Consider the following 27,927-nt stretch of genomic DNA (forward strand, 5'->3'; position numbering starts at 1 on the left):
GTGGTCTGGTTAGAGGGGCAGCTTACCCCAGGAAGTGGGGAGGCCCTTGGGTTTGAGCCTGACCGAGGCCTGGTTTGCAGTTGGCTTTCCGATGAACCCTGGTCACTCCTGGATGTTTACTGCCTGCTCAGGACTGCTGGGCGCCGGGCCCACCCTAGCTGCAGTAACGTGCATTACGTGGATAAAGTAGCCTTGTTATTCTCGTGGAGAGAGTGGTTTGCATATGAAATGGCTCTAGCAGGTGTGTCCATGCAGCTGGAAGAAAAGAGATTCAGATGCCCCCACATGTGACGTAAAAACAGAGTCCAGACGGCTGGCCAGTGCTCCTGGGAGCGCACGGGAGCCGTCCCGGGTCTGTGTTGAGGTGAGTGCAGAGTGACAGCACCTGTGTAGAAACGTTTACAGCAGCAGGGCATCACCGTGATGTTTTTATCGCATTTTACGAAAGTATTTGCCACAGTAGATTAGGGGCCTGCAGTTTGAGAAGCGGTGGCCTAAAGGTCCAGAGGTTAAGAAGGAAACTGAAATCATGAGGCTGTCATTTCAGGGATATCCCGAGGCCTCACAGTGAGGGCACTGAAACATGACAGGACCCTCAGAAGATGGGAGGGAGGAAAGGATGGAAGGGCCACTGCCTGAAAATGAAAAGTAAGCACAGAAGAAAGATGAGGAGGACAAACCAGAAGAAAGTATTTGCAAAGCGGATGACAGAAGAAAGCATGTGCCCCTGATGACAAAGGGCGCTTCGGGAGGGGCCCCCAGGAGCAGAGCCAGGACAGAGAAGGGACCCGTGAGCGAGGAGGCACGGTGCCAGTGGTCGTGTGCAAAGGGCCCCGCCCCGGAGCAGGCAGGCAGGCAGTGTCCCGGGGCTGCTGTAAAGTGACTGCAAACTTAGTGTCTTAAAACTACACAGATTTATTCTCTTACAGTTCTGTGTTTGGAAGTCTGAAATGGGCTAAAATCTCGGTGTCAAGGGCTGATTCTTTCTGGAGGCTCCAGGAGAGAGTCCGTTTCCTGTCTAGAGGCACCACATTGCTTGGCTCATGGTCCCTCTCCCATCTTCACAGCCAGCAGTGACCAGTTCAGTCTTTGAGATGCCATCTCTCTGGTTCCCGCTCTCCTGCCTCCTTCTTCCCAGTTAAGGACCCTTGTGAGTGCGTTCGGCCCATTCCGATAATCCAGGATCTTTCAGCTCAGCTGATTAGCAACCTTAATTCCACCTGCACCTTCATTCCCCTTTGTTAACACAAACTATTCCCGGGCCCCAGGGAGTGGGATGTGGACGTCCTGGTGGGCGTTATTCTGCCCACCACCATCTGCCCTCTGGCCCCAAAGATCCATGTCCATCCCACATGCAAAACATGTTCATCCCACGGAGGAAACCAGATTCGCCTTCCTACCATCCTGTTGGCAGTGTGAGGAGCTGCGCCCGTGACCGTGGTGGGCACGTGGATCACGCATTCTCCTCAGAAGGGACTGGAGCCTCTCTGTTCCTTAAATTCTGGGGTCTTCCTCGCTGTGACCTGGTGATCCGGTCTTTAGAAGTCTGTGCTCCACACACAGAACCACCCACCTGTCAGGACCTGAGTTCAGCATCATTTAGAGCCACCAAACCAGACAAGACCCACCGGGCAGCAGGGATGGACCTGGAAATGGGCCTGAGCTGGTGTTTCTGATGCACACGGTCGCCCCGGGTCGGCCTGCCTGGAGCCCTGGGTGTCAGGAGCTTCCAGTGATGGAGGGAGCGCAGCTGGAGTTCTCCTCTGGTTCCCCCTGCCTGCGTGCGGGCAGAGGAAGAGAAACGGACGGGTCCCTGGGCTGTGGATGGAGGGCTGTCTGCTTTTACTTCCTAGGCCTTTGTGTTACAATATGTACGCTATAATTTTTAAAAGTCCCACAAAGTGAAGACAAGGTGAACTTTGGGTTCAGCCCCCGGTTGGGCATTCTGTGCTGGCCCAGAATCCTTGGGTCTGTGGCTCCCCCTGGCGGTCAGTCCCCGCACGGCAGCCCGTCGTCCCCGGCGTGACCAGGGCATCTTCTCCGCACGGGGCGGCCGCAGGGTTTGCAAACCCGTCGGCATCCAGAGCGCAGTTTTCCTCGGGTTACTGGCCTTGGGGCAGTTTTGGGCAGGTGCGGAGAGTGTGGCTGGCGGTTTGCGGGGCAGCCTCATCTGCGGGCGACCCTCAGGCCAAGTGCAGAGCCTGGCGTGGGAAGGACCCTGCGTCCGTGTCACCCCCGACCCCTGGCGCTGGTTCAAGGCTGAGCATTGAGTTAGGGCCTCCAGTGCTGTGTTCAGCCGGGAGCGAGAACTGGAGCAGTGTAGACTGAGGTGTGTCTGGTGGCTGCCTGTGCGGGAAACAGGACCTGTGGGCCAGCCAGCCCTGTTCCTTCCCCGTTGCCAGCAGGCGTGAGAAGGCAGAAGTGGGGACACATGGGGGGTGCTGGCAGCTGGCCGTCCCCGGTTTTCTGGGCCTCTCCGGAGGAGGAGAAGGAGCCGCATGGCCCGAACCACAGCTGTCTGTTTCCTGGCTGTTCTGGCACCAACTCACCCTCCTAATTACATTCCCCAGATGCTGGGTGGAATTGATTGCATTCTCCAAGCACATGCCATCCCATGGGGGTTTGGCGAAGGATCTGGATGCCAGCCACCGGGGGCTACGAGTCCCCCTTGGCCTCTCAGCCATGGAGAGGCCCTGAGTGGGTGGCCCTGGGTGGGGCCCCTTGCTCTCTGGGGGGAAATCGGGAGCTACAAGCCCACTGTGTGGCCCGTGCAAGGGGCAGAGTGGGCTCCCCAGGCTCAGGACCAGGGCTGACTGCTTCCTCCAGGAGCCCGGGGTCTGTTCCACGTGGCCTGGAAACCACCAGGGTCTGTGTGACTTTATTTCACACCCACCTGCCCGTAGGAATCACCTGGGAGCTTTCCAAAATCCTGAGGCTGGACTGTATCCCAGACCCGGGAGACAGAATGCTTGGTGGGCCGGGCTGGGGTGGTGTCAGAGCACTCTGTGCTTAGAAGGTGGGAGTGGGCCGAGCTGGGCACGGGGCGGCCCTTCTCCAGCGGTAACTGGGTGGGGTGAGCGGACGCCATGGGGCTGTTCTCCCAGGTTGCGGTGGGTGCCTCCCTGTGCCCAGGGTGGAGACCACGGGGCACCTTCCTGCCCTCCAGGCCAGGCCCTGGGGGTTGAAGGGCCGTCCTGGCTGGAGCCCACCTCCCAGCATCACAATCAGGAAAGAATCAGCCCCGACCCTCAGCACCCGGTCGGCCTCGGAAGCCGGGCATTGTCATTTTCCAGCACATGGCTGGGGGCCGGGGGTGTGCCATCGAATGCCGCTCGCCCCTGTGGGCCCCTTGAACACGTCTCCCTCCTTGCCACCTGCCTGGTTTATTAGGTGGAACAGAATAGGTTTTGTTTTTCTCAGGGGGAGGCGGTGCCAGCAGGAGGTGGTCTGTGGTCCCCTGTGTGTCCTGGGCAGGGCTTCCTGGTGTGTTGAGTGGGTCTGCCCTGGGGGTGGGAGGGCAGAGCCCCCCGCATATCCCACAAGGGGCCCGTGTGAGACGCAGACGGCTCGTCTTCCTGGGGGTGGGGTAGCCGAGGGGGTTCCGGGTCCAGGCAGCCCCCAGGCCCTGGCTGAGAAAGGCCCCCCAGGCTGCTTCGGGGTGGGATGGGGGCCGATCTTCCCTGAGAGCTGTGTTTCCTGCAGTTGCTCCATCCTTTTAAGGAAACGGGACATTTTTCTCCTGGAAATAGAAGCCCAGAGGTGGGCGTTCGAGGGGGCACAGGTGAGAAAGCCAGGCTTGGCGCTGGGACTCAGGCCCGACAGCCCCAGTCTGGCTCCACTTAGGGACAAACGTGTGACAGTGAAGAGCAAGAGGCTAGAGCTGAGGAAACACATCGTTACGTTTTGTTAAAGCGCCGGCTGTGAACGGGAATCTTCCCTGGGACCTGAGTGGGATTCTCAGTGTCTCTTGATTTCCCAAACCAGAAAACCTCGGCTTATTTGAGTAAAGATGGTGAATAAGTAGAGAAGAAGGACTGAGAAGAGTGAAAGGCCTTGGGACACGAAGGTCAGTGCAGGATGCTGGGCGGAGGGAGGAGCCCAGCGGGGACGTGGGAGCAGGGGCCGGGATGAAGCCCGGGATGGCTGCCGGCTGCCAGGGTGCGGAGGGCATGGGAAGGGGCATCTGGGCAGCAGAGTGGGCAGCTACAGCTGGGCTGGGACCACCAGCCCCTGCTGGCCGAGGTCTGTGGAGGAGAGGTCACGTTCTTGTGGTTCGAGTCGACAGTGATGGGAGGCTGCCTCCCCATGGAGGCCACCGTGGTGCCAGAGCTTCACCAAGGGGCCTGGTTGGACTGCGTGGGGCGGCTGTGACGAGACTGTGGCCCACTCCCCTGCCCACCTGTAGGCTTTCATTCAAGTGTGGTGTGCTCCTCGGGCTGGCCTCTGGAGGGGCTGGGGCAGGCGTTGGTGACCACAGGGCCTTTGCTCTGCTCCACTCCGGCTTCAGCCTTGCACAGATGGTTATGTTCCCAGTACGCCCAGTCCCCTGCCAGGGGCTGCTTCCACTGCAGGTAAGGGTGCCAGCACTGCTGGCTGGGCTGGGTGTGGGGTCAGTGGCCTTGAGTGCTCAGGAAAGCCGTGAGGCTCTGCCGCTCGCCCCCCTGGACTGCACCCACCTGTCCTTAGCAGTTGGTGAGTCTCCTGGGCTGCTGTTGAGAATCACCACACACGGGGCCTAAGGCTGCAGAAACCCCTGGTCTCCAGCTCTGGAGGCCTGAGTCTGAGACCCAGGAGTCGCAGGGCCTGCCCCCCTCCAGCTCTGGGGAGGGTCCCTCCCGCCTCCTCCAGGCCCCGTGGCCCAAGTGTCCCTGGCTCGTGGCTGCATCTCTCCGGTCCCTGCTCCGTCCTAACGGGCCCGTCTCCCTGCGGCTGTGTCTCCTCCTCTTCTGTCTCTTCCTGGGTTTAGGCCCGCTCATCTCGAGACCCTTAACTGATTGCATCTACAAAGACCCTTTTTCCTAATAGGGTCACGTTCACAGGTGCTGTGGGGCGTTAGGTAAATCTGTGAGGGCCACCATTCAACCCCCTGCACTGCCTCTGACGCTGTCTCTCCCCCGCCCCCCCGGGAGCCCCGGCCCCTGTGGTGTGCCGTGCACGTGCATGTGCTCCATCAGCCTGTGGGTCATGCTGCCCGGCGACCAGCAGTGCAGGAAGGACACAGATGGTCCCCCAGGATCCAGGCAAGCTGGTTCTGGTCGTGTCTGAACACAGGAGCCGTCCCAGAGAGGCTCGCTCACCCCTGTCCTCGGGATCCCGGGGGTTCAGCTGCCCTCATGTGGGCCGGTCCCACCTGGCCACTTTGGGGCCGCAGCCCTGGATCTGGACGCCAGTGGACGCTGCCCACCGCCACCCCGGCACGGGGCACATGGGAATCCTGACCCCTGGCCTCCTCAGCTCCTGCATCTTGCTCTTTTTCTCCTTTATTTTTAATTATCAGTGCGTTTGGTTTTTATAACTGTTAAAACAAATATGGCGAGAATGATGACAAAGCCCATAGCCCCGCTCTGCATCGTTAATGTCACACTCGCCCACGGAGGACACCCCGCCACCTGCCCAGTGCCCCCTCTGTGGCGTTGGGATCCCTGTCATCGGGGAGTGTTGGTGTCCGGCTTCCTGCAGGCGAGCAGCCCGGGCCCTTCGCGTGGCGGCAGGCGGCGTCAGATCCCGGGCCGGGGCTCCCACCCTGCAGACTGTGTCCTCTTCCCTGTGAGACAGTGAGGGTCCTGCCACCGGGGAAGTCCCGGTGCCCGGATGACTCAGGCGGATGCGAACTAAGAAGGGGAGCGGCAGCCACGGGGCCGCTGAGCTCCTGCCGCCTCTCGAGCCCCGGAGTGTGGCGCCTGCAGGGTGGCCCCGTCCCCCGATCCCAAGGAGCTCGAGGGGCCTCCGTCTGCCCGGGTCAGTGTCCACGGTGGGTTTGCAGACCCCGTGGGCTGTGGGTCCCCTCACTCTGTGTCCATGAAGGAAACACCCATCATGTGCAGGGTGACCACCTCTGCGCCCCAAGGTTCCTCGCCCTTTAACTGCTATTTCCAGAAACTTGCTGTGCGGCTGGAGATCGGGGCGAGGAGCAGACTCAGGTGCTGCCGGCCTGGTGTTCGTGGTCAGGAGTGGGGTCTGGGGCCCCCCATCCAGCCTGCCCTCGTCAGCCATGTGGCCCTGACCAGGCACAGGGCTGAGGTCATGGTGGGGACTGAGGGGGTGTTGGCGGATTCAGGGTGTCGGCACTTAGGACATGCTTGACCCGTCCCCCAGCCAGACTGGAGCGCAGCCGTCCCAGGTGAGGTCAGCAGGTCGGCCGATCCCCCGCCCCCGCCCCGTGGGAACCCGGCCACTGGAGCTGGCCCTCGGCCTCCCATTAGAAACCCAGTTAATGAGCAACTGCCAAACCCGTAAAAACTAATTGACCGCACACAGCTTCAGAGGCCCCGTGGCGCCACGGCTGACCTCCTGTCGCCCCCGCAGCCCTGGGAGCCCACTCGGAGGCAGTGGGGGCCCTGCCTGGTGGGGAGCACCAGCCGCACCTCGCCTCCTTCCGCCGTGTTCTTGTGGGCTCTGGACGGGCAGGGGCCAGGCTGTCCTGGGCCTGTATTTGGGGCTGTGGGATGACTCCACATTGGGGGGGCCACTTCTCTCCACGTCGCTGAAGGATGCACAGCGACGTGACGCTCTGTGAAAACACTAGCCAGACGCTGGTTTCCTGGTCAGGGGCCTCCCTTTGAACTGCCAGCCCCGTGTGGCCCGACGTGCGGTCTGTTCACAGACTGGACAGGACTCCGCGCCTGGAGAAGGATCTGTGAACAGGGCCCCTGGCACACGGGCGCTGGCTGACCCTCAGACTCCTAGAAAGGGCACCTTCCTCCCCGCCGGCCAGCAGGGACTGCTTGTCCCCCTCCTGGGTGGCCCAGCGGGTGTCTGGCCCTTCCTGGAGGGACACCGCGTCACCACACAAGAATTCGGTGTCTGTCTGTGGGAAACCTGCTTCCTTGTGGGGGGGCGTTGCTGGTTTCCATCGTCTTCTGAGGGGCGCTGCCTCTCTGTCCCACGTCCTGGCCTCGGCCGTCCCCGTCCCCCGTGTGTCCTCTGCTCTCCCCCTCCTGGTTTAGCTCCTTCGTGTCCACTTTGTGGTGGGTTTTTCCTTCTCGGGGCTGATGCATCTTCAGTGCCCAGCCCAGGGCTGCGCACGCAGTGGGAGCTCAGTGCATATTTGTCAAATGAACAAAGGAGAACGTGTCCCCACGAGGTGAGGAATGAACACACAGGGACGTGGTGAAGTGTGGGGCTCGGCCCAGGAGGGTCCTCGCTGCCCCGTCCCCGCTTCAGGGCCGGCCCACCTCCTTCCCTGAGCTCCGGGTTCCCTGACTGTGACGGGCATGGTGGGAGGATGGCTGTGAGGGTTACTTCACTAGGACATGGAGTATGCGACAAAGATGACCCACTGCCGTTGTCCCTAGTTTTAAAAAAATGGTAAATACTGCTTTAGAAAAGTGAGTAAAAATGCATAGGAATTTATAAAGGAAAGAAATACTTTCGTCAAATGTATGAAAAAAATCATACTAACAAACAAACAAATGCAAATTAGGCAGTATTCAGTATGTGAAAAGTATGACGTGGTCCCCGCAGTTCTTTTTTTAAGCAGCTTTATTGAGATATAATTTACATGCCGTGCAATTCACTGACTTTAGTGTACGAGTCAGTGGTCTTTTATTCAAAGATATGTGCAACCATCATCACGGTCAATTTCAGGACACTGTCATCACTTCAAAAGGAGACTCTTTATCGTCTCTGCCCACCTCCATCCCCCGTCCCTCAGCCCTAAACAGCCACCCACCTACTTTCTAGGAATTTCCCTATTCTGGATATTTTCTGTAGGTGGAGTCACACAGTATGTGGCCTTTTGTGACCTGCTTTACTCATCACTTAGCATAATGTTTTCAGGTCTGTCCATGTTGCAGCGTGTGTCAGAACTTCCTTCCTTTTCATGGCTGCAGAATGTTCCCTTATATGGTGGACCCCCTTTTGTTTATCCATTCAGCAGCTGACAGACAGTTTTCTTGTTTCCTCCTGTTGGCGGTTGTCAGTCTTGCTGCTGTCAACATTCGTGCACAAGTGTTTGTGTGGACCTGTGTCCGTTTCTCTTGAGTGCACATCTAGAGTGGATTTCTGGGACCTAGGAGCTATGTTTAATCATTTGAGGAGCTGCCAGGCTGTTTTCCAAATGGCGGCACCATTTGACACTCCTTCCAGCAGTGGGTGAGGCTTCCGGTTTCTCTGTGTTCTGGCCGTCACTTGCCGTTATCTGACTTTTTAATTCCGGCCATCCCAGTGGGTGTGAAGTGTGTCTCATTGTGGTTTTCACTTGTGTTTTCCTGAGGACTGATTTGAGCATCCTTCCACGTACTTGTTGCCCATTTGTATATTTTCCTTGGCAAAATGTCTGTTCAGATTCTTTGCCCACTTTTTAATTGGATTATTTGTCTTGTTATTGTTGGGTTGTAGGAGTTCTCTGTATATTCTAGATACAAGTCTCTTATCTGACATGTGATTTACAAATATTTTCTTCATTCTGTGGGTTGTCTTTTCACTTTCTTGATCGTGTCCTTTGAAGCACAAGGGTTTTCAGTTATGATCAAGTCCAATTTGTCTATTTTTTCTCTTGTTGCTCAGGCTTTTGGTATCATAGCTGAGAATTCTTTGCCAAATTCAAGGTCATGAAGATTTATTCCTATGTTTTATTCCTATTATTTATTCTGAAGAATTTTATGGTTTTAGCTCTTACATTTAAGTCTTTGATTCATTTATATTAGTTTTACATATGGTGTGAAGTGAGGGTCAACTTCCTTCTTTTGCCTGTGGCTGTCCGGTTGTCTGGGCACCATTGGTTGGAAAGACTGTTCTTTCCCCAGCGAATGGTTTTGGCATCCTTGTCAAAAGTCAGGTTGACCACAGATGCATGAATTTACTTCAGGACCCTCGATTCTGTTCCACTGATCTATAGACTGCCCTTGTGCCAGCACCGCACTGTCTTGGTTACTGTGTCTTTGTGGTAAGTTTTGAAATTGGGGTGTGGGTCCTCCAGCTTCGCCCCAACCCTACACAGAGTTCTGACACAATACTATGAACAATTGTAGGTCCACAAGCCAGACGACTTACACGGAATGGACAGATTCCTAGAAAGACACAAATGACTGAAATGGACTCAATAAGAAATAGACAATTTGAATAGATCCATAACAAATGAAGATACCGAATTAGTATCCAAAAACTACCCACAAAGAAAAGCCAGGCTTCACTGCTGAATTCTACCAAAATTTAGGGAAGAACTAAAACCAGTTCTTCACCAACTCTTTCAAAAACCCAAAAGAAGGGGAACACTTCCCAATTCATTTTATGAGACTAATATTACTGGATACCAAAACCAGACAGATATCACAAAAAAAGGAAAACTACAGGCCAATATTTTTTATGAATATGGACACAAAATTCCTTAAAATACTAGCAAACTAAATCCAGCAATATAGAAAAATAATTATACACCATGACCAAGTGGGTTTTGGGTTTGTTTTGTCTTTTTTGAGGAAGGTTAGCCCTGAGCTAACATCTGTTGCCAATCCTCCTCTTTGTTTGCTGAGGAAGACTGGCCCTGAGCTAACATCCGTGCCCATTTACTCCACTTTTGTATGTGGGACACCTACCACAGCATGGCCTGACAAGTGGTGTGTAGGTCTGCACCTGGGATCCGAACCGGTGAACCCTGGGCCGCTGAAGCAGAGTGTGTGAACTTAACCGCTATGCCACCAGGCCGGCCCCTTCACCAAATAGGTTTTGTCCCAGGAATGCAAGGTTGGTTTAATGTCTGAAAATTAATATAATACATCATATCAATAGAATAAAAAATGAAAATCGCAGGATCATCTCAATAGACACAGAAAAGGCGTTTGACAAAATTCAACACCTTTTCGTGGTGAAAACATTCAATAAACTAGGAATAGAAGAGAACGTCCTCAACCCGATAAAAGGCATCTCCTAAAAACCCATATGTAATGTTGTACTTACTGGTGAAAGGCTGGCTATTCCCCAAGATTGAGAACAAGACAGGACGTCTCCTCTCACCACCTCTACTCAACACTGACCTCTGTTCACAGAGGATGTGGTCTTATGTATACAAAGTCCCAAGGCATCCACAAAGATCTATTAAAGCTAATAAGTCAGTTCAGCAAGGTTGCAGGATACAAGACCAATATAAAAAAACATCAATTGAATTTCTACAAACTTTCAATAAACAACCAAAAATGAAATAAAGGGGTAAAAATCCATTTAGAAAAGCATCAAAAAGAATGAAATGCCTAGGAATACATTTAACAAAAGAAGTGTAAAATTTATACTCTGAAAACTAAAAAGCAATGTGGAGAGAAATTAAGGAAGATCTAAACAAATGGAAAAGCATCATGTGTTCACGAATCAGGAGATGTAGCGTTGTCAGGACAGCACCTCTCCCCAGGACAACACACAGAGCCCCCGCCCCTCCCAGGGGCCCGCTGATGCCTTTGTGGGAAGTGGCAAGCCGATCCTAAAATTCATACGGAATTTCAGGCACCCGGAATAGCCAAGACAGTCTTAAAAAAGAAGCACAAAGGAGAGGACCCCTTGGTTCTTAAAGGAGTTCTCAGAGTCTGCAAAAATATCTGCTTTGCTTTCGGGTGGATGTCAGATGGTTCCGTGGAGTCTAAAATTCTAGTCTGAGAGAGCACTTCACGTCTTCTGTTTTGTGTGAAGTGAGCTTCGGTTACAGCGTCCACTAGGAGAAATTGGTGACCCTCGCTGGGCTGGCCGTGGCACCTCCCCTGCGCCCTCCAGTCAGTGGAAGACGGGGAGGCCACGTGCCTCTCCCCGCCCCGCTTGGCCACCTGCCAGGGGGTTTTGGAGGCTCGGCAGGAATAACACCCACGCGGGCCCTGGGGACGTGGATCGGTGCCTGGAAAGCAGTTCTCGCCACCCTCCACTGAGTCACCTGCGTTTCCGGAGATAAAGCTCGTGGAGGAGTGTTCCAAGAGGACCTTGGAAAGAAATCTCTGCTTTCCTACCAACTCTTCTTTTCAGGACATCTCAAACCTGCAGGAAAGTCGAAGGACGGTGCAGGGTTCGCTCACATACGTCCTTCACGTCAATTCAGCACTCGGTAACATCCGCCACGGTCTTCCCAGGCATGCTGTCCTCTCCCGTCCACGTCGGTGTCCACGGACACGCATACCCATTCGTGAGAGCTTCCGTGTTCGAGCACATCCACACACATAACCGTGTACACACACATGCAGGTGCACGGGTATCCACACGCAGGTCCACACCCACTTTTCCGTGGTGAAGTGACCTGCAGCTTCCTGACCCGTTGCCCTAGCACGTCTGCATGCTTCTCCAAAGCAAGGACACCCACGATAGTCTGTCCTCTGCCATGCAGACCGCATTCCGGTGTCCTCCGGTGTCCCAACCCTGTCCCTTACAAGCTGTCTCTCGTCTCTGCTTGTTGGCCTGGAACCGTCAAAACTCGATGGTCATGAGTCCTCAGCCTCCTTCCTTTGGATGGCCCCCCACCCCTGCCCCCGCCCTGTCTTTCCCAGCAGGGAGGTTTCTGGAGAGTCCGGCCAGCTGTCCAGTGACATGTCCCACAGTCTGACTCGTCCAGCTGTTTGCTCATGTTTGGATTCAGGCCTTTGGTGAGCGCTCTGGACAGATGGCCACGTGTCCTCTCCCTGGCAGCCCATCAGGAGGCGGGAGGTGGGGGTGTTACAGTGGCCACCAGGCCGCGCCGGGAAGGCGCCTTTTCCCCGAGACACTGGACGCCTCGAGAATCTGCTCTCGACCACTTTTTGCCTCCAGTGACCGTCCTTCCCAGCAGCTGGTCTCTGTCTGTCTGGTGGCTTCCCGGGGGGATTCCCTGGGGGCTGCACAGACCCCCAGGGGAGGTCCGGGGTGTCCTGTGCCTCCGTCACTCTCGGGCAGTGGTGGGGTGTAGGAGCAGCCCCCTGCTGAGTGCCGGGCCGCCTGGGCGTCTATTCCCGGGGTCCACCGTCGATAACCCATGGAGGAATTGGGGGGGGGGGGGCGCAGTGAGATCATTCTCCCCTCCAGGCAGCGGGACACCACAGCCTCGAAAATGTGGGGGCTCAGCCCAGGGGGTGCGTCGAGGGAGAGCTGAGGAAGGCCTGGTTGTGCATCCTGGGAGGTCGTCTCTGCTGTCCCCCCACGGACGAGGAAATGGGTTCAAACCACTCCCGAGGACTGAGTGAGAGGGGAGCCTGGGCAGTCTGGTGGGGTCGCACTGTCCCTGGAGCCTTGTGGTTTGCATGCTCGGCTCTTGCTTGGCAGTGGGGTCAGGGGGTTGCTTGGTCACTGAGCACCAGCCAGGGAGGGGACGTGCCTGTGGGTCTTGACCTGTAGCCCCGGCTGCCGGCCTCCCAGTGCACGGCCCCAGGGCCGGGCAGTGGCTGGAAGGGAAGGCCTTGGGAGGCGCCCGGCCGGTGCAGCGACCGTCCAGGGCCCGTTTAGAGCTTGCCCGTCAGCCCCTCCCCAGCGGAGCCTTCAACGGGCATCTCAAGAGCTGCGTCTTTCATCGTTGTGGCTGGAGAAAGTCACCAGGAGAAGCAGAGTTTAGGCAGAGCGTTCAGCCACTGCCGACAGTTATAAACTAGCCGCACCACAGATGAAGAGTCGTGTTTTCCTCTCGGAAGAGCTGGAAGTGTGTCCACAGCATACAGACCTCTGCTGATGGGCTGCCACCCTGGGATCGTGTCCCAGCAGTGGGTGCTGGGGGCATGGGTCCCCAGGTCTGCTCCTCGGAGGCTTGGGGACACCTGCCAGGGCTGGCCTTAGATAGTCTCTGGTCCCCAAGCAGGAGAGAGGACCCAAGGGCCACCTGAGGAGGGGTCTCTGTGGACACCACTGGCTCAGGGAGCGTCCATGGGTAGGGACAGTGTGAGGGGTCGGGCCGAGTGCAGGAAGGGGCGCGGGCAGCTGCTGTGGCCTCTCCATGCCCTTATCCCACCACCTTTGGGCCTCGGCGTGAGCAGCCCTGGGGCCACCGGGAGGGGCCTCAGCACGAGTGGCAGCGTCCGTGGTTACCGCAGAGCATTCTGACAGTCAGGCACCCTGAGCGCCATCCCCAAGGCCACAGCTGAGGGCTTCACTCCTGAGACAGGCTCGCCTCCTCCTCAGAGCAAGTTCTCTGTTCACACGTGGGTGTTTTGTGCTTCTTTGAAAATGAAAATAAAAGACCACATTATTCAGGAATCCAGACCAGACGGGCCAACAAGACGGAACAAACCCTGGTGTGGGCAGGGCAAGAGGCAGAACCTTCTGGAAGAGGTGGGGTGGGGTGCAGGGTGGTGGCTTTTCCCTGAGGGGATGGCCTCAGGTGCTTGGAGGAAGGGATCCCACCTCAGAGGGGACCCCCTGTGCCAGCAGCAGATGCGTCTGCTCTGGGGAGGAGTGAGGAGGCGGGTGCCCTCAGGCAGGCCCAAGGCGGCGCGTGTGACAGAGAGTGGTATCTGAGCACAGCCCAGCCTTCATGCCCTCCCGCTAACATCCCGGCCAGAGGGAGCAAGATGGCTTCACAGTACTGGAAGGTGGTGGGTTTGGGGCGTCATTCAAAACGAGAGTCCTGCAGACGGGGTGGGCGCTCAGTACCTTCCCTGTGCAGTTCTAACACCCGCCCAGGTGCCCGCGGTGTAGTTGTGCGACCCCTGGGGTGAGCATCCGGCCGCGGCCTGGCAGGACTCCTGTGCTGGCCTGGAGTGTCCCAGGCATCCAGGAATTCCCGGACCACTGTCTGCATGGGAGCCAGTAGACACGTCCAGGCACAGATGCCACACACACGTATATGGACGCACAAACACACATTGTCCATGTGTGTACACAAACACACATGCACACCTGCACACACACATGCACACACATGCATAAGCGTGGAGAGCCCTGGGGGTGAATAGACAGGGGTGAAGGGAATTGGCTGATCTGGGCTGTGAGCTGCTGTGTGTCACGGACGGAGCAGAGAAGAGGGCGTTTCAGGCAGAAGCAGGTGGTCCCCCGTGTGCAGGGAGATGAAGGCCGAGAGAGTCCGGCTGAGCGAATCTGCCCAGAGCTGTGCTAGGGGGCAGCCGGCACCTACGAGATGCAGGTGTTTGATGGGTTCGTTCCAAAGGTAGTCTCGGAATCCTGTGAAAGAGGCAGCCACTCCTTCTTCCCCATGGGGCCTCGCACATATTCCCACTCAGGTCCAAATTCTTTATGATTTCAAGTGCACTTGTGTATTTGGTGCCAGAGGCTTCAGACAGAAATCTAGTGTGTGCCTCCAGCTGAGTCTGGACGGTCATCAGAGACAGTTCTGCAGGCAGGGGAAGGGCAGGGTGGGAGGAGGAACCCACCCACACAGGAACATCTGCCTTAATTCACGAAGCAGGGATGGAAATCTAGATACAGACGGGCACCAGGTTAATAAAAACAACAGCCAACACACCGTTGAGGAGCGGGGCGTCGCCCCCAAGACAGCATCCTAGCCAGGAGCAGTGAGCCCTGTCTGGGAGCCGTAGAATATTGAGCACAGGGGATGGGGTCTTGACGGATGTGTAAGAGTTTGCCAGATGGAGACCAGAGCAGAAATTGCGCTGTCTGCTTTTGGCCACTGATCTGGTGAATTCCTAGCTTGTCAGGAATTCCTGGATCCCTGTCTTTCCTGAACTGGGAGCTGGTGGGCCAAGGGTGGGCTTGCTCCCGTGCATTTGCGGCCTCCCTTGCACAAGCAAGAGCTTGCCAAGGGAGCCCCAGAGGACGCCCTCCTGGAAGGAGGCGCCATCCCCGTTCTCGGGACCAGTGTTCATGGTCAGGCGGATTCCCCAGCTGGCCACTCTGAAAACTCAGACAAACGCAGGTGTCTTCTCAGCCATCTCTAGCTTCCCCAGAAACAACCCTGCCCTGGCCTCTTAGCTGAGTGCTGAGCCCAACGGGCTGGCGGCCGGCAGTGGTGAGCCCATGCAGGGACATCGAAGCCGTGGGAGGCCAGGCGTGGCCCACTCCATGGGGGGCAGTGCCCTCAGGGTCCGCCAAGGCCAGATGGACGCTCAGACCCGTGGGACCCTTTTGGCCACACTGCTGGAGGGCCTGGGGCAGAGCACGGCTCTGCCGCTGGTCCCAGGCCGGCAGAGGCTTTCCGCCTCAGGCCCCACAGGAGCCGGCTTCTTGTCCCAGGTCCTGCCAGGGACCCGGCCCAACACGGGGTCACGTGTGCAGGGAGCTTCAGCTGTGGCTTCAGCGGGATGGAGCTAGAGGGTCTACCCCCGCAGGGCCCTGGGTGATTCCCAAGCACTGAGCCACCGCGGGAGGCTTGGGCGCTGGAGAGAGATGCTTTCCCCTGTTGGCCTCAGGGTCGGGACCTGCGGGACACAGGCACTGCGACACTTCAAGGACGACGGGGGGCCATCCCGCCTGCCCCAAGCCGGCGCTGCCTTCATTGGGAGTTGCTTCTGGGGGCTCCCTTCTGGTCGGTGTGGGGCTGGAGCCCATGGGGGAGGAGCCCCGAATGCCAGCCTCCAGCCCACCCCTGACTTCTGACACATCATCACCAAGTTGAGGGGCTGACCCCTGACCCCAGAGCCCGGGGAGCTCCTGACACTGTGCTCTTCCTGCCCCGAGGCCCGGCCTGGAGCTGCCCAGGTAAACTCAGATGGTTCCTGGCTGCCCAGCCTGGAGTGGAGCGGGCAGATCTGGGCACTGCCATCGGCCAGGGGTCCGAGTTCCACCAGCTCCCCTCGCGGGAGGGTCCCAGCGCTGGCTGGCAGTTGTAACGGATTGGATCGTAAGAACCACTGAGGCTCTTCTGGCCTCGGGGCCTTCGAGAATCAAGTGTCTTTAGAAACGCAGCATCTTACCCAAAGACACTGGTGTTTCAGCGATTTCAAGTGGTTTCCCTTCAATACCCGTGTCCCCTCCTTCATCCCCACGGGCGATTCAGGCAAGGTTATCCAGCCTTGGCAGCACGCACAGACTCCAGCGGTGTGAGCCGGGCAGGGCCCTTTACAAGGAGCTCCTGACGGGCCTGAGTGGGACAGGGCTTGATGGCAATGACCCTGAGCTCCCGTCTGGGGCCCTGAGGTTCAGACCCCGCAGCGTCCCCGAGGAGCTGGGTGGGGCAGGGGGGCCTGTTGCAGCCACACCCTGCTGAGGAGAGGTTGCTGGGGGAACCTGGTCCACACTGCAGCCTTTCTGAAAGCTGCAGGGTCTGTGTGTGAGCATGCGAGTGAGTGTGTGTGGTGTGAGCCTGTTGGAGACTGAGTTTGTGTGTGCATGTGTATGAGTGCATGTGCATGAATGAGTGTGCATGTGCATGAGTGCATGTAAGCATGTGTGAGATGCATGCTTGTGAATATGTGATGTGTGCATACTCTCATGCACACGTGCGTGCACATGAGTTTGCGTGTGTGAGTGAGCATGCATGTGTGACTGAGCATGCTTGTGCATGCATGTGTGTGAAAGACTGCAGTGCGTGCGAGCATACATGTGCACGCATGTGCACGGAGGCTTGTGTGGTGGCACCTTGGCAGGTTGCTTCCTGGCAGGAGCTGAGTTCTGGGGCCGAGCTGTGGAACGTGGCAGGGCTGCGCTGGCCTTTTCCAGAGAAGGTTGAACATGTGATGTCCTAGAAATACCTGAGGTGCTGGTGGCCTTGCAGAGGTGGGCAGAAAGGGCGAGGTCTGGAGTGTTAAGACGTGGGTGGCAGGTGAGGGTGGCGGGTGAGGGTAGTGGGTGAGGGGTGGAGGGAGCAGGGTAGAAGGTGGAGGGAAGATCGAGGTGCGGGTGCTCAGCATGGCGGGCTGCCACCTGCCCTCCTCGAGAGTGTGGCCCCCCGATGGCGGCAGCTGTGGCCCTTCTGCCGGCACACTTCCTCACTCCTGGCTCTGCCGCGAAGGTGGGTTGAGAGAGGGAATGCAGGGCCCGCCCAGTTGGCGAGTGGCCTCAGAGAGCGACCGAATGCCCAGGGCCATCGGGATGCCCACGGGGCAGCCTCAGCCTGATGAGGGTCAGGAGCTGTGCCACAGTGAGCCAGCACCCCCTCCCCGATCTGTGCCAGGACAGGAGGCAGGGCCTCGGGAAGTTCTGTCCTAGATTTCCCAGAGTCACTTTTAGGCATAAAATCGCATTAGTGGCAGTGAATTTTCAAGCAGAGACTGTGCTCTGGGCATTTCTAAGAATTCTGAGTGTTGTGGGGCTAATGTTGGAATGAGGGCTTGCCGAGACACAGATGTTTGCATATGGGATGCCCCCCCCTTTTGAGAGGGCACATGGTGTTCAGCTGTCCTGAAACACGAGTTCTGATCCCAAACAGCCGGGCCTGCCCTTTAGACGGCTCTCCATCGATCGCATCTCGGTGTCCTGAGCTGTGGACGCTTGGGGACACGTTTTCAGGGCTGTCTCACCATGGCTGCCGTCACTGCCTAACCCAGCCCTGGGGAGGGGGAGGGCCTAGGCCCCCAGCGCAGCCTGGAGAAGGCGGGGTTCTGAGGGGACTTGGCAGAGAGGCACCTGGGGGGCAGAGCACGTGGGATCTAGTGTAGACTGCGGTGGTGAAAACAGTGTGTATGATTGTGTGTGTGTGGTTGTGTGAGTGTGTGCATGTGTGTGGTCATATGTGGCAGTGAGAGTGAGTGTGGGTACGTGAGTGTGAGTTTGTGCAAGTGTGTGAATGAGCAGGTGTTTGTGTAAGCGTGTTGGGGGAGTGCACATGTGCAGACTGCCTGGATTCTGTTCTGGCTCTGCCTCTTCTGGGCTCTGTGACCTGGAGCCAGGCCTCTGGTCCCGTGCCTCAGTTTCTTCATCCATAAACAGGCTGAGGGCCACGCAGTCACAGGCTCACAGAACCAGCGTGGCATTGAGCACTGTGCCTGGCGGGCTGTGGACACTCTGCTTTACAGGCAGCCCTGCTGGGGTGTTCAGGCTGGGCCAGAGCCTGGAGCGGTTCCTGTCCCCCGGGGTCCTTTTGTTGATGGGAGAGCCCGCCCCTCACCTGCACTCCTCCTGCGGCTGCCCAGGCCCGGGGATGCCTCCCGGGGCAGCACAGAAGGTGTGTGCTAGGTGGGCAGTGGGGCCAGCCTGGCCGTGTGGGGAGAGTGATGGCCATAATCAAAGTCGCACCCCTGGGCCACACGTTAAGAACCAAGCAGGCTGCTCCCAGGGACCGGAGCCTTCTCCCGAAGGCCCACGGCCGGCGCTGGCAGGACTTAAGGCCACAGAGCAGCGGGCTTTCAGTGTCTTGGACAGAAGAAAGTGTTACGCGAGGTTTTATGACGGGAAGGAGTCGGGACACGGTGGGCAGTGTCCAGCTACAGCCTGGCCTGGCTGGTGCCCTGCAGAGCGACAGCAGCAATGCCCAGAGACCGTCCCTTCCAGGGATACTGCCCAGAAGGGGCACCTGGAATGGTGGAGCTGAGTGGAGGCCAGGATGGGGCCCCTGCCCCTGGACTGGCACCCAGGGCTTGGACAGGGCTCGCTCACCCAGCCCCATCTCGTGCGCCCCAGGGTGACCAGGTGGCCCTGAGCCTTGGCACAGCACCCCTGTTCCACACATGGGGGGCTGAGTTCTGTGGTTTGTGGCAGAGGCATTGGGGGAGGACATCTGTCTGTCTGGAACCTGCTGTGCCTGGCACTGTCTGTCTTGATAAGGCCCGTGACTCTCCTCTGCCTCCATGTCCATGCCCCATGGCTGCTGTGTTCTCTCCCTCTCAAGCAATTCTCAAGAGTTGGCTTAGAAACCCGGCTGGATGCAGAAGCCTGGTGGAAACTGACGCAGGGCAGGGTCAGCCCCGGACAGCCCCTTTCTAACCAATGGAGAACGAGGAGCGGCTGTTGTCTGGGCTGGCCTAAGGATGAAAAAGGAGAAAAGGCCATTGTTGCCAATGCTCAAACCCAGCGCTTGGTCTCTGGTGAGATGCAGCGAGGACAGGCCAGCGTCTGCGAGGGGGCTGGAGGATGGGGCGGGGGGCCGGAGCTGGAGGACGAGCCGGAAGGATGAGGCCAGAGGGCTGGGCGGGCTGAGGGGCACGGCGTCCCTGAGCGGGAGGGAGCCTGTGCCCCTGCGTCCCCCTTGCCCCTTGGGTGTTGAATGTCTTAGAGGCGACAGTTGCAACAGAAGAATTGGACTTGCAACAAGCTGAGCGTTGTCAAGTTCCAGTTTTACCCCAGAGCGGTGGCCCCAGGCCAGGTTCCGGGCTGTTCTCCGTTGGAGTGGCTCCCAGCGCAGAGGGTAGTGGGCCAGGGGGCCGGGGGCCACCAACTTGGTGTCCTGGGGTTCCCAGCCCTGCCCAGAGCAGATGCCCTGAGGGGGCCGGGCCGGGGCTTTCTCTTGGAGCCGGGCTCTGCAGAGGGCACCCAGGCTGAAGGGCACAGAATCGAGGAGCCCCTGCCATGCTCCAGGGGCCTGGGGTGCTGGCCGGAGCCCACATGCCCACACCCCGACAGGGGGATTGGTGGCAGCCCTCCAGCTCAGCGGAGGGAGTTGGCAATTCCACTGCATGTTCTTGAAAGGTCCCTTTGGCCTCTTGGGGACCGTGGCTACTGTAAGGAGGGGAAGAGAAGTTCTGCAGCACGCCTGTCACCTTGATTTAGGGGTTTGTGCCTTTTTTTCTTCTGTGAGAGTGGGAAGGTGGAAGAGCGAGCTGGCGGGAAGCATGAATGGGGGAGCTGGCTGCAGGCCTGTGGGTGGGGAGGGCGGGAGCTGGCTGGCCCCACCCCCGGGGCCGGCGGCCACAGCCCAGGCCGTGCAGCGCACACAGCTCCGATGGCTCCCCACCCCAGCAGCCGCCTCCGCCTGCTGCTGCTGCTTTGCTGTCTCGGGGCCGCCCGGGCTCAACTGCTGAGCCTCCTCTGGCCGTGGTCCACTGGGACCAAAGGGCCCTCAGCCCCGCCGGTCTCCGTGCCCCGGGGCAGCCCATCTGTGCAATCCACAGAGGACACCACCACGCACGTGGCCCACCAGGATGGCCCCACCGAGCAGGGGACAGCTCCCACCAGCCGTGAGCTGCCCCCGGAGAGGCTGGAGGCTGGCCTGGGCCGGGCCTCCGCTGCCCCCACGGCCTCCACCGAGAGCCCAGAGAACATCGCCGGCGTCGGGGCCGAGATCCTGAACGTGGCCATGGGCATCCGGAACTTTGTCCGGCTGTGGGACAACACCACCCCCGCCGAGAGCTCCACCAGGGCGGGGACGGCAACCCCTGCGACCCCCACGGACCTCCTCACCCTCCCTGGGCCTTCCAGCGCCTCTCAGGAGAACGGGACCGTGCTCTGGCCAAGTAGCGGGGCCCCAAGCTCTCCTGTCACCCAGAGGACCGAGGCCGGCACCTCGCCAGTGCCCACCCAGCCGCCTCCCTCCCCTGGCACGCCCCAGGCACTGCTCAGGGAGCCCTCGCTGCCGCCACCGTCCCCAGGTAGAGCTCTCTCCTCCACGCTGGGCGGGGCCCCTCTCTGGGGAAGCCGGCCGTCCCCAGGGCAGCTGCAGGATCTGGATGGTGAAGAACTCTTGCCCGTGGCAGCCCGTCCCGGCCAGCAGCACCGACACGCTGACGTCGGCAGGCACTCGCTCCATCTGCTCCCCCTGGTGACGGGTTCGCTGGGCACTGCCCTCTCGGCTCTCTCCTCTGACTCCCCCACTGAGCTGTCTCAAATCGCACTCTCAGCTTTAATTGGGGACAGTGGTGCTTGGATTCCCCACGTGGCTAATTCTGTGGGACCTGGTCTTGCTAATAACTCCTCGCTGCTCGGGGCTGACCCACTGACCCCTGCCGGGCAGCCTGTCCACAATGCCGCTGGCCGCTGCCTGCCCCTGCCGCCCTCCCTGCCCGTCTGCGGCCGCCTGGGCATCGGGCGCTCCTGGCTGCCCAACCACCTCCACCATGTGCGCAGCGAGGAGGTGCAGGCCGCCGCGCGTGCCTGGGGGGGCCTCCTGCGGACCCACTGCCACCGCTTCCTCGCCTGGTTCTTCTGCCTGCTGCTGGCCCCCCCCTGCGGCCCGCCCCCCGCCCCACCGCCATGCCGCCAGTTCTGTGAGGTCCTGGAGGACGCGTGCTGGAGCCACCTGGACGGGGGCGGGCTGCCGGTCAGCTGTGCCTCGCTCCCTGCCCAGGAGGATGGGTACTGTGTGTTCATTGGGCCGGCTGCAGGTAACTGGCTGGCCAGCTTTCCCCCCCATTCCCTTGTGCCCTGCCAGGCGAGCTCGGCCGGGCTGGGGGACCCCGGCACAGAGGCCAAGCCTGCCCCACCCCCAGTGCTGGGCCTTTAAGTTCAGGTGCCCGTTGCTCCCTTGGGAGGCAGGAGGGGAGTGATGCCCCTTCTGCAGGGGTGAGGCTGAGGTCTGGAGGGGGCTGGAAGTGCGCAAGTGTGTGGGGAGATGCGTGGGGAGTGCCCCTGCCTTAGCATTTTAGCTCATTTAGCCCTCCCCACGGCTCTGAGATAGCCTGCTGCACCCCCTGTCACAGAGGGGAAACCGAGGCACACAGCCATGACATGACTTGCCCATGGGAGCCAAGATTCCCACCAAATTCTGGCCGCTGCTCCCAGCCCCTTGCTGTGGTGTCTGACGTCCTTCGGCGGTGCCCCCTGCACGGGCCGGGGTTGCAGGGGCAGATGCCGTGGGAGGGGCTGCTGCTCTGAGGGTCCAGAGTCTCACTCAGGCCACTGGTCAGTGAGTCCACGGAGCTCATCTGGGGCCCACCCCAGCCTGGCTCCAGAGCACAGCCCCTCAGCTTGGCCGGTGCGAGGGCCACTCCTGGGACTCGTCCCCCACCTGGACCATGTTCCCATCTCCACGTGGCAGGTAGGGGAGGGTGGGCAGCCACAGCTTTCGGGCTCCTCTCCCTCCATGGGTGGGGCTTGGCCCTGAGCAGTGCCCGCTCCCCGTTGGCACCTACCGTCCTCGGCCCCATTGTGTTGGGCTGTGTGTGTCTTGCTACCTTCCTCTCCCCTCCCCCCTGGTGGCCTGGGGAGCAGCCTTGACCTGTTCATCGGTCCCTGTGATCATCGATCCCTGTGGTCATCCATTCCTGTGGTTATCAGTCCCTGTGGTCATCGGTCCCTGTGATCATCGATCTCTGTGGTCATCTATCCCTGTGGTCATCGATCCCTGCAGTCACTGGGCTTTGGAGCTGGGCCAGTGGGGATGGGGTGGCTGCACTGGACCCCAAGAGGGGTGTTCCCCTGCTGGGCCCCTGAGGGACATGCGTGGTAATTCCCTGGCCCCTGGGCCAGGCCTGGGGTGCCCCAAGGAGGGGCTGCAGCGCCCAGGCCACAGGCCGGGGCAGGAACAAGTGCCAGTGGCGGGTGGTGCCCAAGCTCAGGAAGCAGCACACCAGGGGCTGATGGAGGGAGGGACGCCGACTGAGCCAGACAGACGGACGGGGAGGCTGCTCTGGGGGCGACCGTGGCCTGGCCGCCCAAGGTCTCGCAGGAGCGTCTGCAGGGAACCGCGTGCACAGGGCCTGCTCTGGGAGCGAGGGAGCACCGCGGGCTCTGATTTCACCCCGAGGGCAGGGGGAGCTGCAGTGAGCCTCGCTCCACATCCTACACACACGCAGTGCCCGGAACCCCGAACATTAGGCTGGCACAGGACTCCTGGAGGCTGCGTCCCCCACCCGGCCACTGCTGCTAGGCTCCCTGATCCCCGCCAAGCTTGGGGGCAGGAGCAGCCCCATAGGGAGGCGTTCTGCCAGGAAGGCCCCGGCCCTGTGAAGGAGCCCCGGCAGCTTGAACACAGCTCCCCACCCCCCTCCTCCTCCTGGGCGGAGGAAGGACGGTGGGGGTCGGGGAGGGAGGGTGGGGCTGGGCCTGCCTGCCCAGGGCCCTGTACACACGCAGATCCACTGCTGCCCAGGTCTTCTCTGGGCGGGGGGCCCAGCCGCAAGGGTCCAGGCCCAGAGCCGGTGCAGGGCAGTTCTCATGCCGGCGAGGCCCGGGCAGGGCTGCGTGGGGTGTGGAATTTCTCTAACCGCAGCTGGTCTGGTCAGCCAAGTGGCCTGAAGGGGACTTCTTGCTGGACATCTGCACACATTGGCAGGGTCCCCGGCCTGCGAGGGCGGCCTTGTTCCGAGTGGAGTCCTGGGGGACTCCTTTGTCAGTACTGACTGTGCGCACCCCCTCAGGACAGAGGCCGGTGTCAGATGTTCGTCACACCGGGGACCCCCCCTGGGAATGGCCTGGCTGGAGAGGGTCCCAGGGGAGCCAGGGCTGAGGGCTGGAGTGCTCTCCCCTCCTCTGGCCTCTCAGCGGGGGACCACCCACGGCCAGCCCCCTGTGCTGGGGTGGATGTTCCCACCTCGCGTGATGGGGGCAGACTGTGGTGGGGAGGGAAGGGACCGAGGGGTCCCTAGCCCCTCCCCCGAATTGCTGACGAGTGTGAGGCTCCTGGCCCATCGGGAGTGCAGGCGTCACTGGCCGAGTGAGGTCCTCAGGCCGCCCTGGTGCATGATGAGGCTGCAGTGTAGGGGAACCTCTGCAGGAGAGGGGGCCCGAGGGGCAGGTGCTGCTTCCCTCCCAGGACCCATCCAGAGCTGCCCACCAGATGACACCACCATCTGTGTCCCTCCTCTGGAGTGTGTCCTGCAGGGTGGCGGGCCCCAGGGCAGAAACGCCCCCAGTCCCCTCTCGGTGGGCCAGTGGGGCGTGGATGGGTCACCTGATCCCAGCACACCCGCCTGAGGGCCACAGCTCTGTCCTGCCTACTTGAGGTGCCTCCCTGTCCCCTCAAGGGGAGCGGGGTGGGGGAGGGGCTGGCGCCAGCACGTTGGAGACAATGCGGCCAGTGGTTGGGGCTCTGGGACGTGGTCAGGAAGGAGGGGCCACTGTGGGAGCCCCCACACCATGGCTGGAGCTGGCTGCCCCTGGAATGACAGTGAAGGCAGGTCGTGTTCTGACCCTGCTTACAGGGCAGAAACTAAGGTCTGGGGGGACAAAGACGTGTGTGTGTGCACGCGTGCACATGTGTGTATGTGTGTGCTGCACAGCCACCAAGAGGGAGCCAGGAGGTGGACCTGGGCAGCTGGGCTCCAGGACTGGACTTAAGCACCGTGCACATGGCAGACGCAGAGCCGCGGGCTGTGGGGACCCCGGCGACGAGGGGGCATCCACCCTAACAGTGCAGGCCATCTGTCAAGGGGTGCAGACCAGAGACGGGGTGTGCGGCGCCAAGAAGGTCTGAGCGTGGGGAGGGCACACAGCGGGTGCAGATTCTGCCTAGGTGCTGGGGGCAGAATCACGCCTGGGTCCTGTCGCTCGTCTCAACGCACGAGTCCAGTCATTTCAGCAAGTGGTGCTCTGGACCCCAGCTGGTGGGCCAGGGTCCGGCCTTGTCCACGCCTTGTGCTCACCCCTCCTTTGGGTCACACACGCGATGGCTGAACCCCCCCCGCCCCAGGGGAGTGGGTTGCCCACGGCACCTCGTGGCGCGTGGTGGTCTGTGGGGCCACAGTGGCCATGGGGCCGTGCGGGGGTCTCCTCTCTGCGGCGGACGGTTCTGAAGCTGCCCCGTCGTCCGGGGAGGTGTGCCCGCACGACCGTGGGAGCTCCTCTGTCGTGGGCTCACCAGTGCCCGGGCCTCCTGCCTGCCGGGCATGGATCTCAGTCTTTTCATAGAAGGTGAACTTCAGGGACAGTTACTGTTGTTTAAAAGCTTCAGTTAACTTGAGGTTTCCATTTAACTTTAACCAGATGCAACCACCTTCCTGGAAAATACTTATGCTTATCTCTCACCTCTTGGCAACCGATAAATATCTTTTGGATGACGCTGGCTGAGCTTTCCCCATGCGCCGTGGTGCCCTGTGTTTAACTCTTGCTGGGGTGCCGCGTGCCCCAGGCAGTGGGTGAGACTGTCTGCAGGTTCAAGAATCACGTGCCGTTCCGGTGAGCCACACGGAGGAAGAGCGAGGGAGACACGGCGCTCAGAACAGGCTTTCCTGACCCTCGGCCCCATCCGCATCCAGCTCACCATTGTCTCCAACAGTTGTTCCTTTCTGATCTGAGAGCGGCTCACGGGGGACATGGTGCAGACAAAAGCCCACGTTTGGCCTCACTGAGGAGGAGCAAATGGCGGCTGTGATGGTGCCCATGCAGCGGCAGGCTGGCAGGGAGATGGGGCCTGTGAGAACATCTCCCTGACACTGTCCTTCCCCTTGTGTCTGTCCTGCCACAGGGAAGTCATTTTTGAGCACTTTCCCCTTCAGTTGAAAAGTCTTGAGTCATTGTTACTATTATATTTTGTGCAGGTAGGTAGCACACTCACCTCCATCCTTTCATCCACCAGTCCACCCACCCACCCATCTATCCATCCACCCACCCACTCACCCACAAGTCCATCCACCCCCCCATTCATCCAACCTCCCATCCATCCACCCATCTACCTATCTGTCCTCCCACCTGTCCACCCATCCATTCATCCACCCACCCACCCATCTATCCATCCACCCATCTGTCCTCCCACCCATCCACCCACCCACCCACCCACCCATCCACCCATCTATCCATCCACCCACCCACCCATCTATCCATCTACCCATCCACCCATCTGTCCACCTATCCATCTATCCATCCATCCAACCACCTATCTATCCATCTGTCCTCCCACTCGTCCACTCATCCATCCACCCACCCACCCACCCACCCATCTGTCCATCTACCCATCTGTCCTCCCATCCATCCAACCATCCATCTATCCAACCACACACCCGTCCCTCCACCTACCTATCTATCCATCTACCCATCCATCCAACCACCCATCCATCCATCCATCCACCCACCCACCCATCTATCCATCTACCCATCCACCCATCTGTCCACCTATCCATCCACCCACCCACCCACCCATCCGTCTATCCACCTACCTATCCACTCATCCACCATCCATCCATCCTTCCAACCACCCACCATCTATCCATCCATGCATCGGATCAAGTTTATCATATGAAATGTGGTTGTCACATGTGCAGTTTGTCTCTATCTTGAAATGTGTGTCTGGAGAGAGTCCCACACATCTGGGGAGTAGACACTCAGCTTTGCACCACGGAGGACTTCTGTGTGTCAGTGACTCCAGGGCAGGGTCTTGTTTGTCATCATTTGCCTACCTGGCTTTCCCTCTAAGCCCTTTTTTGGATCTCCAGATTCTTGGAGAACATGGGAGACTCACCTGCCACCACCTTTACTGGGGCCACTCTGTGTGAGAGAGACTGGCCTTGTGACTGGCAAGGGGCTGTGCTGTGGGCGCTGCCGTGTCCTCTCCAAGCAACACGCCTAGTGTCCCGGGAGTCCCACGTGTCTTTGAAGTAAATACAACTGCTGGGGGGCCACCCGCCTCCTCCTGCTGCCCCTTTGTCAGGTGTTGGTGGGCAGCCCCACGCAGGAGGGGCAGGTTCTGCAGACACTTGCCTCAGCCCTGAGGAGGAGGGAGTGTGCAGAGTGGCCTGGCTCAGAGATCCTTCCTTCCTGAAAAGCCGCAAATGCTGGCCCGGGGGGACCGCCTTCGCCCGCCACTCTCACCCCTGAGGACCCCTCGTCTTGTCCTCAGCTGCTTCTCTCCTGTGTTAGATTTTTATCCCAGAACTAGTTCATGAACACACTGCCATCGAGATTCAAGCCACACAAAGAGGTCTGAACGCAGCTCCCGAGCGCCCTCCTGCCGGGATGGGGCCCTCCCCGTCCCCTCTGGGTTTGCACAGATGCGTGTGCGTCAGCTTCCTGTGGCTGCTATAACGAATGGCCACAAACTTAGTGGCTCCGAACACCGCAAACGTATTACCTTCCAGTTCTGGAGGTCAGAAGTCCGAAATCACTTTCACTGGGCTCAAGTGGAGAACACTTGAAACAGTCTGCGGGGCTGTGTTCCTGCTGGGGATCCAGGGAAGACTCTGTTTCCTACTTTTCCAGCTTCTGGAGGCCCCGCATTCCTCGGCTGGGGGCCCCTCCTCCATCTTCAGAGCCAGCAACACCGGCCAGGTCCTTCTGGTGCGGCCATCATTCTAGTTGCCTGCCTCCCTTGTCACGACTCTTTCTCTGTCCCTGGCCGGGGGAGGTTCTCTCATTTTAAGGACGATATGGTTAGATTTGGATAATCCCCCGTCTCAAGGGCCATAACCAAAGTCATGTCTGCAAAGCCCCCTTTGCCGTGTAAAGTAACATTCACAGGTTCCAGCATCGGCGTCTCTGGGGCCATTACTCTGCCAGCCACAGCGTGTGCGTGTGCGTGTGCGTGTGTGTGTGCTCATGTGTGTGTACTCTCCATTCTCGTTTTGCACAAGTGGGATCACGTCCTGTGTATCTGGAATTTCCTCCTTTCCTTAACAGCGTGTCTCAGAAATCTCCCTGTGACATCACAGGGAGACGCCCCCGTCCTTCTGTGTGGTTCTGGTACTTCCTTCGCCCCTCTCCCCTCTGACAGACCTCTGGGTGTTCCCAGCTCCTCTTAGTTGAAGCTATAACGGCCCTGCTCATCCTCCGAGTCGTTTGTCCTCGTTCATTCACGTCTTTGTTAATTACACGCTGGCCGAGCGCCCCGTGCGGGCCCTGATTTGGGCGCTGGGTGACAGCCGTGCCTGGTACCGCTTTGTGCTCAGGGGATTCACAGCCTCCTGCAAAGACGTCCTTGGGCATCTGCTCTTCTAGATTGTCAGAAACATTCCCTGAGGCTTTGATTGGCTGGTCTGGAACGTGTAGACAAATGTGGATATTATACACGTGTCAGCATCCCGTGGTCTCACCCAGGGACGGGGGCCGCCTCTCCTTTTGCTCAGGATGGTTATTAGTCAAGTTTTACGGTTTGAGATGTCTCTTGAAATGTTTGCTCTCAGTATA

The 27,927-nt window shown here is 59.3% G+C and overlaps 1 protein-coding gene across 8 annotated transcripts in view; it reads left to right on the top strand.

The window, feature by feature from the left end:
- COL18A1 (collagen type XVIII alpha 1 chain) overlaps positions 1 to 27,927 on the top strand; it is a 110,707-nt gene that overhangs the window by 32,561 nt on the left and 50,219 nt on the right. For 2 of the 8 annotated variants that reach the window (XM_070597942.1, XM_070597943.1), the window contains exon 1: positions 19,853 to 21,257. The exons of 4 other annotated variants lie outside the window; for them this stretch is intronic. In XM_070597942.1, the coding sequence (XP_070454043.1) occupies positions 19,880 to 21,257 (1,378 nt within the window). In that variant the 5' untranslated portion in view covers positions 19,853 to 19,879. Of the gene's footprint in view, positions 1 to 19,827; positions 21,258 to 27,927 lie in introns of those variants that run through there. 2 more of the 8 variants (XM_070597945.1, XM_070597944.1) reach the window with 2 other exon arrangements.

The sequence above is a fragment of the Equus przewalskii genome, chromosome 27, assembly GCF_037783145.1.
Source record: "Equus przewalskii isolate Varuska chromosome 27, EquPr2, whole genome shotgun sequence".
Taxonomy (NCBI): domain Eukaryota; kingdom Metazoa; phylum Chordata; class Mammalia; order Perissodactyla; family Equidae; genus Equus; species Equus przewalskii.